Consider the following 13,978-nt stretch of genomic DNA (forward strand, 5'->3'; position numbering starts at 1 on the left):
AAAACATTGGAAATGGAGGTGGTATGGATTTAAGACACACAACATTTTATTAGCATTATAAAAACACAATGACCTTTTTTCCATACTTCTGCACTTAATGACCTATCAAAATTCAAAACCAAACAAGAAGACTGCATAAATTTAGCCATCCTAGAATGCTTTTTCACAGTATGTGAAAGACAGTAAGTCTTTAAAGAGTTATTCCTCTTGCAAAGCTTCCCAGGTATCACACACTAGACTGTTGGCCCAAAAAAGCTGCTGTGATATTCAAATTATCCCGGGTAACTCCTGCTCTCGTCTTTGCATTGCCAGACTAGCATTCCCACTTTCCTCCCATTACAGAAGCTCAGAATGAAAGGTTAGCAATAAAATTCCCATGAGGTGAGCGTGCAGTAATGTTTGTACAGGTGAAAAACCCCTGCTTTAATAATGTATCAGAAGACTGTGAAGACAGGCCTTCAGATTCCATCTACAGAGCCTAGCTGCCTCTACTCGGGTCCGATTAGCTGAGCAATGCTTCCAGCAGCCAAGTCTCCTGTAGAGCTTTTCCAATCGTTCTTCCTCCCAGTGTTACGATGATGCTTCACACGGGTGGACTATGACAAAACACCCGTGATGTACTTTCTCATTACTGAAGGACCAAAGCATCAGAGAACAAGGAAAAACAAAAGCCACATTTGATGAGTAGCATTTAGCTAGTCCTTCTGTCTTACACCTAAAGAGAGGGTTGGCATTGTAATTAAGAGTCAGGTTTAAAACTTTTACCCAGTTGAAACTGCTGTAAGATTGTAAATTCCAGGAACGAGTAATCTATGGAAATCACCAAATCTTCCAGTTGTGATATTATGATTAATACCAGCCACTGAGATGGTTGCATTCTCTAACCCAGCTCCTGTTACTGAATCTTTAACAAATCCTTTAATTCCAATGTGGACCTAAAAGACAAAAATCAAAACCTAGAGAAATCAGTGTGATGCTGGAGTTTCTAAATAGACTATTATACTAGACTCCACTTTCTATTTTTATTTTTGGGACAGGGTCTCATTACATAGCTCTGGCTTGCCCAGAACTCTTTATAGTGACCAGGATGGCCTCAAATCATAGAGATCCACCTTCATCTGCCTCTGGAGTGCTGGGATTAAAAGTGTGTACCACCATGTCCAGGAGCCATAGTATTTTTTATATTTTGGTTTTTCAAAACAGAGTTTCTCTGTGAAACAGTCCTGGCTGTCCTAGAACTCACTCTGTAGACCAGGCTGGCCTCAAACTCACTGAGATCTGCCTGCCTCTGCCTCCCGAGTACTGGGATTAAAGGCATGCGCCACCACCGCCTGACTTCCAAAGAATTTTAAACCCTGAGGTTGAAACAAAATATATACCAAGTACTAAAGTAAAAATTCTTTTTATTTTAAAGAATTAAAAAAAAATTGTGTGTGTGTGTGTGGCCTGCACGTATGTATGTGCACCACATGTGTACCTGGTACTCCACGAAGGCCAGAAAAGCATTTTTAATCCCTTGAATTATCTCGAATTACAGTTGGTTGGGAACTACTGTGTTGGCGCTGGGAACCAAACCTAGGTCCTCTGCAAGAACAGCCATTGCTCTTACACTGAGTCATCTCTCCAGCCCCATCACTAAATTCTTAAATTTAAACTGTAAAATTTTCCATAGTCCTGAAGTGTTTATGAAGTTTTCTCTTTTTGAAGCCAAGCTTCTAATTTTCTCTCCAAACTATAATTTCTGGCATAGTCAATAGTTGTATGAGCTTTTCTGATAATTACATTACACTGATGTCCACAGTTCATAGAGTGATAAAGGATCTCTAGCAAATGAAGAAATGGCATTGTCAAGCTGATAGTACAAATTTATAGGGTTTTCTTGGTACCAGGAATTGAACTTAGAGCTTCACTCGTATCAAACACTCCTTCTACTACTGAGCTTTCCCACAAACCCCCAGAACAAATTTGGCCAATTATATCCATCTGTAAAAGTGTTCTAAGACTGGCAAAGGAAGCTTCTGTGTAGCACAGTGCTAGGGTTGGACATGGGGATAGAAAAGGTGGTTCCTAATGTATTCTTATAGATTACATACTAATAATTTCTAGAGATAATCTACAATATTAAAACACATAAAATAAAGAACAAGCTATTTGGATTGTTATTCCTGTGCATTCAAATTTTTCTCTTATTTAACCCATTATTTCTAAATCCCAACCTTCCAGGCAGCAATTTTTACCTTTTCAATCAATGTGATCAAAGACTCTCGATTATTTTCCCACTCTTGTCGAAGCATAGAAGCAGGTGGGTACTTGCAACAAGATAATTCTAATGTGATCTCAAAACAGTTGGCCCACACGTAATTGTAATCTTGCATACCACCTGCAACGTGATGGGAAAACAAGTTTACTCGCCAAAGGGAAGGAACTCCACCCTCTAAAGACTGAGGAAGTTAAGTCGCCCAGTTTGTCTTACATTTTGTTTCCATTAAGTTGTCTGAAATTGAAAGAAGACTCTTCAATTACATAAACTAAGAAGGAAGGTTTATGTACATTTCCAAATATATATGGAATATATACATATATGAGAAATACATTTAACTGTAGGAGGAGCAGCTGTGAAAAGTATTACTGAATCAGCTAATAACAGCTGTTTCAGTTGCTTACAATGTCAGACCAGCTCTCTTTTGTATATTCATAGTGTTTCTAGCAGCTGTAAAATGCAGATATTACTATTCTTCCCACTTACACATGTGAGAGATCAGGCACAAAGATGTTACTATTTAAAACAGAATGATACACTGAAGAAAGAGGCCACACTATCCTGAAGCTATGAAGGACATTCCTGTAGGACATTCAACTCCTACAATGCTAGCTGTATTCCCGTATCAAGAAGGTAGCAAGAGAAAAAGACTCCATCTAGGGTGGCGCAGCTACATCAATCAGGAAAAAAAAAATAAAAGAATAAACTCTTTTAAAATGTGCTTAATGGGAGACAGAACTGAAAAGAGAATAAGCGCCCACGGTCAACCACCTTGCCCACTTCACACCTACATAAGCCCACGGCTCATTCTGCACAAATGTTTTACCTTGTCATTCCTGCTACTTGATTTTCTCACATCTTGCTTTAGGAGGATGAATAAAGAGTGGAGAAATAGGGAGGCATACATAACTTCTCTATAAGTTCACCTTGCTCCTAAAATGTGGGTAGGCAAATGTACACAGAACCAGAAGCCTTCCACCCTTTTTTGCATGTGAAACAGGCCCTAACCTTACATTACCATTATCTCTGAGAAAGACATTTAAAGCTTAAATTTGCTGAGTCAATAACTAGAATTCATCAAAAGCCTCCTAGGTACCTGTACCGGGCAAAGTGAGCATCCTCTCTCAACAGTTCCCAGAGATCTTGGCTCCACCCCCTGGCAACACAAAATACAAACATGCGAGCTTGCTTAGAAAGGGTTACTTATGTATTTTATCTGAAACTGAGAGCTGTCAGCTGTGTTCCAGTAAATCTACCCATGAACCCTAGGATTCCTGTTGTAAAATGTTGAAAGATGGTTCCTTGTGTTCTAAGTCAAACATGGTATTGTATAGGATGTTTTGGCCACAATCTCAGAAGTTGTTTACGTTGATTTGCTAGAAGGAGATACTGAATGCCATGCCCGATTCAAAACTCCTGAGGATGCGCAGGCAGTAATGAATGCTCAGACTGAAATTAGAAAGAAGCACTGTTGGAACCTCGAGGTCCTTTCTGGTGATCACGAGCAGAGGTACTGGCAGAAGATATTGGTAGATAGACAGGCCAAACTTAATCAACCTCGGGAAAAGAAAAGAGGCACGGAGAAGTTAATCACCAAAGCTGAGAAGATTAGACTGGCCAAGACTCAACAAGCCAGTCAGCACATTCGATTCTCTGAGTATGATTGAGAAAGATGAGTTTCCTATGGGTTTCCTTGCCAGAGTGTTCTAAGAATTCTGGAACTGCTTGATGGATGTTCTGCTGAGATCTACATTTAAAGAAAAAGAAAACCTTTGTTCCTCAGTGTGGAACTAAGACTTTTCTTAGAGACAAACATATTATATGTCATATTTTTTTCAGTGATGCTCATGTTGAAATTATGCAGTCAACTTCAAGTGATTTCATAAATAAATGTGTTTTTAAAATTAAAAAAAAAACAAAAACAAAAACAAAAAAACAAAATACAAACATGCATTTTGAGTGTTATCTTTCTTTAACTCTTGGTACATCTTAGATTAGATCAGTGGTTCTCAACCTGTGGGAGGGGTTGGATATCAGAGACCCTGCATATTTATTTACATTATGACTCATAACCATAACAAAATTACAACTATGAAGTAGCAAAGAAATAATTTTATGGTTGGGGTTACCATAAATGAGGAACTGCATTAAAGGGTCACAGCATTAGGAAGGTTGAGAACCACTGTCTTAGATGATAAACACAGGATCCTTCAGCACTCAGAAGGGGAAGACACAGTTCCTTTCATAGACCCAGCACCAAGAGTTATCTTTGAGTGGCAGCTCTTCTGTCTCTTACAGACTAGAACCTTGGGCATTATTAACACGATCTTTATTTGCAAAATGTGAGCGTTAGGATCACAAAAGAACTTCCATACTCTACAGTGTTCAAGAGTGTAAGTTGGTCTGATTATACAAGAGAGGTGAGAAGAGAACACTTGGGTGAGAGAAACAATTCTGAAATTGATCTGTAGAGAAGTCAGTGTTACTGTCAAAGCACAGCTTACTACGTCCATCAAGCAGGGCTTACCCTTCAGTAAAGAGAAGTAATTTAGCACAAAACACAACTCTGACAACACAGTAACAAGCTGAAGTGTTAGCTTATTTCAGCTGAGGTTGTAGTATGTGCTTTGAGAAAATCTGCTCCATTTTGCTGGCATATTTATAGACTAAATATTAACAGCAAAAAGCTAGATTTAGAGTAAGGAAAACTCATGATAAAAGAAACTAAGCTAAGAACTTTAAAAAGAATCAGAAAAACAAAATCCAGTTAGAGAAGAAATCTAAAGATGGAAACTGGATATATGCAATCTGCTCTCAGGACACATAAAGAAAGCTATCAATATACGCACGTCCATCTATGCTAATCAAATGCTTGTAAACAAGGACAGGATTTAAAATTAATTTTAAGTTTAGCACACAAAGCATTGAGTTTCACATTTATTTTAAATCATTTTGAGGTGCTGGGAGATGAATCTGGGACCTACATGAATAGACAAGTACACCACTCCTCTGATCCCAAGCAGAGGCCAAGTCTTTGTTTACAATCTAGAGGTGACAACAATAGTCATAAAAAAGAATTATAAGCATGAGTATACAGGTCACATGGTGGTTACACAACAATGTGAATATTCTTAATGCCAATGAGTTGCACACTCAAAATTATTAAAATGTGCTGTGGGATACTCCCTTTGTACACTATTTGTAACTCAAATTGGTTTAATAAAATGGTAACTGGCCAGTAACCAGGCAAAAAGTATAGACAAAACAGCCAAACTGAAAATGCTGGGAGAAAGAAGGGCGGAGTCAGAAGAGTCACCAGCAGATGCAGAGAAGCAAGATGGGCATGCCATACTGAGAAAAGGCACCAAGCCATGTGGCAGAGTGTAGATAAGATATATAGGTTATGAAGCCGGGTGTTGGTGGCGCACGCCTTTAATCCCAGCACTCAGGAGGCAGAGGCAGGCGGATCTCTGTGAGCCTGGTCTACAAGAGCTAGTTCCAGGACAGGCTCCAAAACCACAGAGAAACCCTGTCTCAAAAAACCAAAAAAAAAAAAAAAAAAAAAAAAAAGAAATATAGGTTATGTAAGTGTAAGAGTTAGCTAGTAACAAACCTGAGCTATGGGCCGAGCATTTATAAATAATCTTAAGTTTCCATTTTGGTTATTTAGGAGCAGGCAGTTGGGTCAGGGAAACATCTGCCTACAAAAATGGTTATTTTTCTATTATGTATATTTGTCAAATTTTTTAAAAACCAGCAATGGAGAGATTATGGGCCTAAGCTGGTAGTTTCAATTTTAGGATTGAGGACGGACCTAAAAGGCTTCTTGGGAGGTGTTTTGTTGCTGCAATTTTTCTAGTTAGGTCTTACAGAAAGATGGATAACTGAGTCAGAAAAGTGGAAGTGGAATTATAAAACTGCGGGGTAGGGTCTAACATATGTTGGTTAAGCAGTAACTAGTGACTAGTAAGCTACAAGATGAACAGGAACAGGGAATACTGTGAGAGGTCAGGCTGGAGAGGAAGCGGGTCTAAAGGACATGGGAATAGAGGTTACATTTAAAGACTATTTTGCTTTTGTTTGTTTTGAACAGAAAAATGGTATCAGGAATGGAAGGTCTGGTGGTCCAGAAAAGGAGAATAGGGAGAGAAAAAGAGAAGAAACAAGAAGAGGACAGAGAAGATAAACAGCCTATTTTGGCACTTTTAACAAGGGTTCAAATCAAAAGTAGTTTGACCTAAAGGTGGTGGCAACTGGATGGGAGGGATGTTAGACGAAATATTGGCAGGGTCTGCTGAATAGTGGGAGGTGAGGGGGAGAAGAGAATCAGAAAGGCCTCTACGGACAGAAGCTTGGCAGAGTGGGCAGAGGGGTGTGACAACCTAGGTTTGGGGAGGGCTACATAGTGTCTGAGGTATCGGCCGAACACTTACATAGAAATATCCAAGAAAAAATTTTAAAATTCTAATTTAAGCCTTTTGGAATGGAGTAAAACTTTCTCAAGAAATGGTCTGTGGTGGTTTGAAAGGAAATGGCCCCTAAAGGGAGTGGCACAATTAGGAGGTGTGGCCTTGTTGACATAGGTGTGGTCTTATTGGAAGAAGCACGTCACTGTGGGGTAGGCTTTGAGGTCTCCTATGCTCAAGATACTGTCCAGTGTGTCAGTCTATTTCCTGTTGCCTGCAAATCCACATGAAACAGCTCCTTCTCCAGCACCATGTGTGCCTGCACAACACCATGATGATAACAGACTAGATCTCTGAAAATGTAAGCTGCCACCTTAATTAAATGTTTTCCTTTATAAGAATTGCCATGGATGGTCTTGGTGTTTCTTCACAGCAATATACAAGTTTGTACTGGGACTGGGGTATTGTTGTGATAGGCCTGAGGATATTTTTATTTGGAAGAATTTGGACTTTGATACTTTGGATTAGGAACGCAGTGGAATGCTTTAAGCACTGCTTAGTGGGCCATAGTAGTAGCAGCATGGAAGACAGTGGTGCTAAGAGTTATCTCAACTGTGGGGGGCTGGCTCAGTGGTTTCAGAGGAAAAGAATACTAATATGTGGCTTAAATATCATTCTTGTGATATTTTGGTGAAAAATGTGGCTGCCTTTTGCCCATCTCTGACGAGTCTGCCTGAAACTAAAGTGAAGAGATTTGAATTAATTCTTTGGCAGAGAAAATCTCAAAACAGCCTAGTACAGACTGTCATGTGGTTAATAATGTTCATGCTTATAAAGATTTATAATGAGAAGGAGCAAGCTGAGCAAATAAAAATACAAAATGTACAGATTGAGAAAAGGGGCACCAGGAAATGGATAGAGCTAAATCCTGTGTTCAGGAAGATAAATGAATAAAGAACTGGAATAAAGGGAGTGGTGTCCTTGGGGCAAGATCCCATCCAGCTAAGTTTCCAATTTATGAAAAAGAAAGAAATGCTCAGAGCCAGGGTGGTGCACACACCTTTAAACCCAGCACTCAGGTGGCGAGGCAGGTGGTTTCTGAGTGTGAGGCCAGCCTGATCTACAGAGTAAGTTCCAGGACAGCCAAACATAGACAGTGATGGGAATCATAGAAACATAAAGCTTGTAAAGAATTGAACAAGGGGACCATGTTTCAGCCCCAGAAAGCTGCAGAACTTGGCAGCTTCAGCCACATGGTTCTGGCTTTTTAGTTAAAGATAGAAGAAAGGGGCTACGGAATTTGCCTCCACGACTAAGGAGAGCCAGTGAGACCAGGAGTGTGTCAGGGTGTCCTTGAACGGAGGCCTAGAGAGGCCATTGTGTGAAGCTGTGAAGTTGAAGCCTGGATTGCCTTGGAGAACCCAAGACATTGGAGATGCCAGGGTTGTGGGGCACCAGCTGAGAAGAACTGTTAACAGGGAGTGGAACCAGCCCAAGAGAGAGGAGCATCTTGCAATCAACAGAGCTGTAAGGAGGTGAAGATCTGAAGAGTGCTTTGACATCAGACATGGAGATGAAGAGTTTGGAGTTTGCCCATCTGTTTTTCGGGCTTGCTTTAGTCCAGTACTTCCTCATTATGCTATTATGCTCCTTTCCCTATGTTTTGAAATGGTAATGTATATTCTGTGCCATTATATGTTAGAAGAATGTGATCTGTTTTTTTTTTTTTATTTTGATTTTATAGGGGATTACTGTAATGCTCACTCCGCTGGTGTCCTGCTGCCAACAAGATTGGTCGGATCCACGAGGCATTTGCTCCCCACTGCAGCAGCTTGGCAACAGGGCAGATCACACCTCTAGGTCTCTCTTCCATACAACAAGTGTCCACTGCCCTACTGACTGAGGCCAGGTGACCTTACCACCATCTTAACTGAGGTCAGATGACTTCGCCACCATCTTAAATGAGAGCCAGGTCAGGTGACCAAGTTCTGCCATCTTTACTGAGTTATTTCCTACCGGGTCCCCCGGTTTACTCATGTTTTTGCCTCTACATTCCTCTGACTCTGTTGTATGTGTGTTTTGCACAGTGGCATGCCTTTGGTAGGGCCCACCAAGAGCATCCACTTCACCCAATTCCTGTTCATTCTGTGTGTGTGTGTTCACACATGTAACTTAAATGCACCCATGTTTACTGTTAAATGTTATAATTGTCTGTTCATTGTATCTCATTTCAGACTACAAAAACAGTAAGTCTCATGTTTTAAACTGGTATTACTTTTAAGTCTCTTACAAAAATACAGTATATTTAATCCAACCCTGCTTTACCTGTTAAGTTGAGAGCCAGTACAGTCAAGCTTGGACACAGCTCTCCAGGCAGATTCTACAGTGTAGTTATAACTCATCTATACCCAGTAAACAGCCCTCAACTGCTCAGAGATCTGGGGAATATGGCATTTAAATATTTAATTATTAAAAGACTTTTTCATAACAAAAAGAGACAGGTTGGCTCCTAGCAGCAGCACTCTACTTCCTCCCAAGAAGACAGAAGACAGTTGGGCACAAAACAACATCCATCCACAATTCATTTCAACTGCCAAGCACTGACCACTGGTCAAAACCGCCTTTCATCTAAACTGAAGATTACCAAACAGTGGACAGAATTGCTGGAATTGATAACCTAGCTTCTCAGGTCAAGGTAGGCTTGTCTTCCTATAAATTTCTTAGCCCACACCATCTTCTGGAGTCTGGCAGGCCCTGTGCTAAACAGCAAAAGAAAAATATGACCCTCAGTGACCATGGAGGACCCTGAGGAGTAGTTCTAGGTACCAACCAAGTAAGTTCTCTGTCATTTTTTAATCAATAACTCAAGTAAAATTTTATCCTTATCAAAGATCTCTGATGCAGTTTGACAGCTAAGAGGTCTTGTCAGTTTATACTTTTCATTGTGCAAAAACATTTGTCACAGTCATTCTGACATAAATATGCTAAAACTTACGTTTTCACAAACCCAGAAAAATTTTTTGAGTTCCAGGAAGCCAAATTGAAGAATTTACCTTAAATAGGTCAGATATACCCCTCTCAATTCCCTGGTCCTAATTTTTTTTTTCTTAAACTTAACCGTGTCCTCTGCTCTGCCAATACCTTAAACAGGTATAAGAGACATCAGACATTTCCAAACCACAAACACTGGACAGGAACAAAGAGACCAGCTACCCCAGGATGTGACCAGCACCCAGGTTTCTCAGGTCACCCCCTCCAAGACAATGCCCACAAATAAGCAGGAAGCAGTCTTGAGAATCCTTGGCCCCAATTCCTTTAACCTGTTGTGTCTAACCTCCTGGTTTTTTTTTTATTATTATTATTATAAAAAAGAGATGGGAATGTAATGGTCTATCCTGTCCCTTTAAGAGACAAGCCCGCCCATTCCCTCCCTAGTCCACCACCGAGGCAGGCAGATCTTTCTTCCTGCCTGCAGCCCCAGCCCTTCTTTTCTGTCTCTCTCCCAATGAGGTAGCTGATGCCGTGGCTCCTCTTCCTTCCCCCCAATCTCTCTGTTTCTCTCTCGCTCTCTCTACCTTTCTCTCTTCTCTTCTTCCTTCTTCCCTCTCCCCTTCCCATACATAACCCACTAAATAAATATCCAACCTCACTATGCATGATGTGCCTATCCCTCTGTCTCTCCCCTGCCATGGATGTGGCTCCTTGTGGGACTGGCTGCCCCGCCAAGGTCTCTCACCCACCATGCAGCTCCCTGCCTAGGCTCCCTGCTGAGTTCCCTCATGGTGCTGCCCACTCGGGGACCTGAAGTGTTTCCAACAGATCCGCTGTCCCTCGTGGCCACTGGGGAACAGCACCATTTTACTTTTACCATTACAATTACAATTAAGAGATTGCATGAATCTCAGAAGAGACTTTGAACTTTGAACTGGTAAGACTTGTGACTGTGATAGACTCTGGGGACTAAGCTGGACTGTAAGCATTTCTGCCAAAATGAAAAAGAAAAGGCTAACAATAAAAATTGTAGGATTAAATATAATAAAATGTATGACACATATCATTATCCTGAAATTTACTGAGTGACATAGATCTTAAGCTTATTAACCAACTTGAAAAGATATAGAAATTTCCAAATTTAATTTGCAAATATTAAATATAATATCAGGCAAGGTCACACAATCTCAGAAGTAACATATGTTCTCTCACATGTGTTTGAAGATATTTACCCAAAAGGCATGAAAGCTTGTAACATATCAAATAAATGCCTTAATCTATATAGCATTTAATGTAAAAATTAAGTCACAAACAAAAGTAGAAGCCAAAATGAAAAATATGAATAGTCTTTCTAATTATGATATCAAAATATGAAATCACTAAAGAACAATAGGTTTAGTTACCTAAAACCTATAAAATATCTCTAAAAATACTAGCATAAAAATAACAATTATGTAAATACAGTGATAAATGTCTACCCAGTCTCCATGTGAAGGATGAACAGTCCAACTTTAATTTTCTTTGTTGTTGTTGTTTTTGGTGTGTGTGACTGTCTAACAAAAAAAAAAAAAAAGGAAAGAAAAGAAGATGCTGAAGAGATGGCTCAGTGGTTAAGAGCACTGGATGCTCTCCCAGCGGTGCTGAGGTCAATTCCCAGCAACCACATAGTGGCTCACAGCCATCTATAGTAGGATCTGAAACTCTCTTCTGGTGTGTAGGTGTACATGCAGATAGAGCATTCATATACATAAAATAAATAAATTTTTAAAAAAGTTATACACCGATTTTATAGTGGAAGTATTTTCATGCCTCTGGGTAAATAACCTCAAACGGCATGAACAAATCATAAAATAACTTTATGTTTAACGATGTAAAGTCTATTTTCCAAAGTGGCAGTACTATTTTCACAATCCCACAAGCAACGGTAGATATTCAGCTGCTTTGTATTGCCTAGACAAGTTCTTAAGCCACTGACCAATTTTAAATGGCTTAGGAGATGTGTAGACGTACAGATGTAGAGAGCGTTCTAGGAGATACGTGAATGTGTAGTAGTATCTCATTCTGATTTTAATTTGTATTTCCCTGATACAATTGCACATCGTTTCCTAAGAAGAGACATCTTTCACTTACATTTTTATCATTTATATTGGGAAAATTGGGAAGCCAGACTCGGAAATGTTGCAAATATGAGGATGTTCACAAAGGGGTCTCCTAAGGTTATCTATCAAGTCTTGGCTCCTGAACGACACTCCGGAAGTGTATGTCTGACTTGAAACAGTACACCCAAACCTCTGTAAACTGAAGTCCAGAATATTTTCAAGACTGACTTGAGCGATACAGAGGTCAGCCTTTAAAAACTGAATTGAGACTGGAATCACACTCCACCTAAGGAGGGTCAGAACTTTCAGTTAGGTCTAACGAGGCCACTTCCTACTAGAGCAAGCAAATAAACAAGGCTGGGAAGAAGGGTAGAAGGAGCAGAAGGAAGGAGGGAGGGAGAGAGGGAGTTTTATGGACAATGAGTTAAGAGGCTTAAGCAGTGTTGCTGCTAGAGTGTAGCATGAATAATAAAAACCCAGACATAAATACTGGGGTTCAAGTTGAAGATAAGAAAAGCAAAACAGCCAAGCTACTAAAAAAGTCTACGTCTACCAAGGTTGAGTGACTGCAGACTGAGCTCTGAGCCTCTGTCTCCTTCTGTCTCTTATATTCCCCTCGAATGCTGGGATTAAAGGTGTGTGATTCCATAGTACCAAGATTAAAGGCATGAGCCACCACCACCTTGTTACAAGGAGAGGGTCCCTTGTTTGTTCTGGCCACCCGGCTAGCTTACACCAGAAATAACCACACTGAAACTGTATTAATTAAAACACTGCTTGGCCATTAGTTCTAACTTCTTGTTGGCTAACTCTTACATATTAGTTTAACCAATCTCCATTAATCTGTGTATCTCCACATGCTGGTGGCTTACCAGAGATTCTAACCAGCATCCATCTCAGGCAGAAAATTCATGGCTTTTCTTACTTTGCCCGTTTTTCCAGCATTTAGTTTTGTCTTTTCCACCTACCTAAGTTCTGCCCTATCAAGCCCAAAGCAGTTTTTTTATTCATTAAAGAATAATTTTAAAAAGCAACACATGAACAGAAGAACCTCCTATACCACCACCTGGATCTGTTTCTGCACTGATCTTGTGTAGTCCAGGGTAGCCTTGAACTCACGGAGATCCATCTGCCTTTGTCTCCCAGATCCTGGGATTAAAGGTGTGTGACACCACTATCTGGACTCTAGTGGCTTAGATTTACCTTCTAATCTTCAGGCAAGCCTTATTTATTAAAACAAATAAAATATTACTATACTAGAGTATCAGCTAAGAGAAACTACCATGCTGAAAAGGAAATTGATAGAATAATGGCTAAACACTTCACAATTTGGCAAAGATCAAAAAATAAAAATCTATGCCTAAACTTCTACAAACCAAACATAAATTTTAAAAAATCCTTGAAAGCAGACAGCAGCAATGCAGGGAGTTTTCTGGAATGTTCAGGAAGAACAGTTTAAGTGACTGTGGCTTTGTCAACAGAAACTACAGAGGTCAGGTGGCAGGAGGTAAACATTTTAAAGTGCTGAAGAAAACAGAACAAAAACACCAATAACACCTGGCAGCCTGAGGTTTTATATCCAATAAAAAAATACCCTCCAGGAAGAAAGAACAGACAACCAATAAGACAAAAGCAGAGAATCTACTTAAACAAACTGACCTTAACATAAATTAACCAGAAAGTTCTTTAGATAAAAGAAAAATGATGTCGTATTTAAAGAACAAATAAAAAGCAGTAGATGTAACTATCTGGGTAACTATATAACTATATAAACTATTTTTAGCCAGGCGGAGTAGCACATGCTGTAATCCCAGCCCTCAGAAGGCAGAGGCAGGAAGACCCTGTCTTTAAAAACCAAGGGCTAGGAAAGTTCCTCCACAGTAGAACACTTGCCTAGCAAGTACAAGCACAAGGCCCTGGGTTCAGTTCCCAGTACCCACGAAAGACTAGTTTGCTTTCTCAACAAAAAGGCATGAGGATCATAAATTTAAGGCCAGACTGAGCTACATAAAAACATCCTATCTCAAAATTTACCCCAAGCTCCCAAAACCAGAGGCATAACAGGAAAACTAATTAAAATTTGAAATCCAAACCTACCAGTGATTATATATTCATTGTAAATGTTGCAAACAAAACAGCACAAAAACAACAGTAACACCTGGTAACCCATAACTTAGGATAATTCATTTTGACAGTTTCTTTTAGTTGATATAACCCATAAC

The 13,978-nt window shown here is 39.8% G+C and overlaps 1 protein-coding gene across 1 annotated transcript in view; it reads right to left on the reverse strand.

Moving 5' to 3' along the window:
* Cpd (carboxypeptidase D) overlaps window positions 1-13,978 on the reverse strand; it is a 79,720-nt gene that overhangs the window by 37,194 nt on the left and 28,548 nt on the right. The window contains exons 3-4 of the mRNA XM_057773789.1: window positions 2,238-2,380; window positions 766-935 (exon numbers count right to left, since the gene is read on the reverse strand). Of these exons, the coding sequence (XP_057629772.1) occupies window positions 766-935; window positions 2,238-2,380 (313 nt within the window). The remainder of the gene's footprint in view (window positions 1-765; window positions 936-2,237; window positions 2,381-13,978) is intronic.

Source organism: Chionomys nivalis, chromosome 7, assembly GCF_950005125.1.
Source record: "Chionomys nivalis chromosome 7, mChiNiv1.1, whole genome shotgun sequence".
Lineage (NCBI taxonomy): Eukaryota > Metazoa > Chordata > Mammalia > Rodentia > Cricetidae > Chionomys > Chionomys nivalis.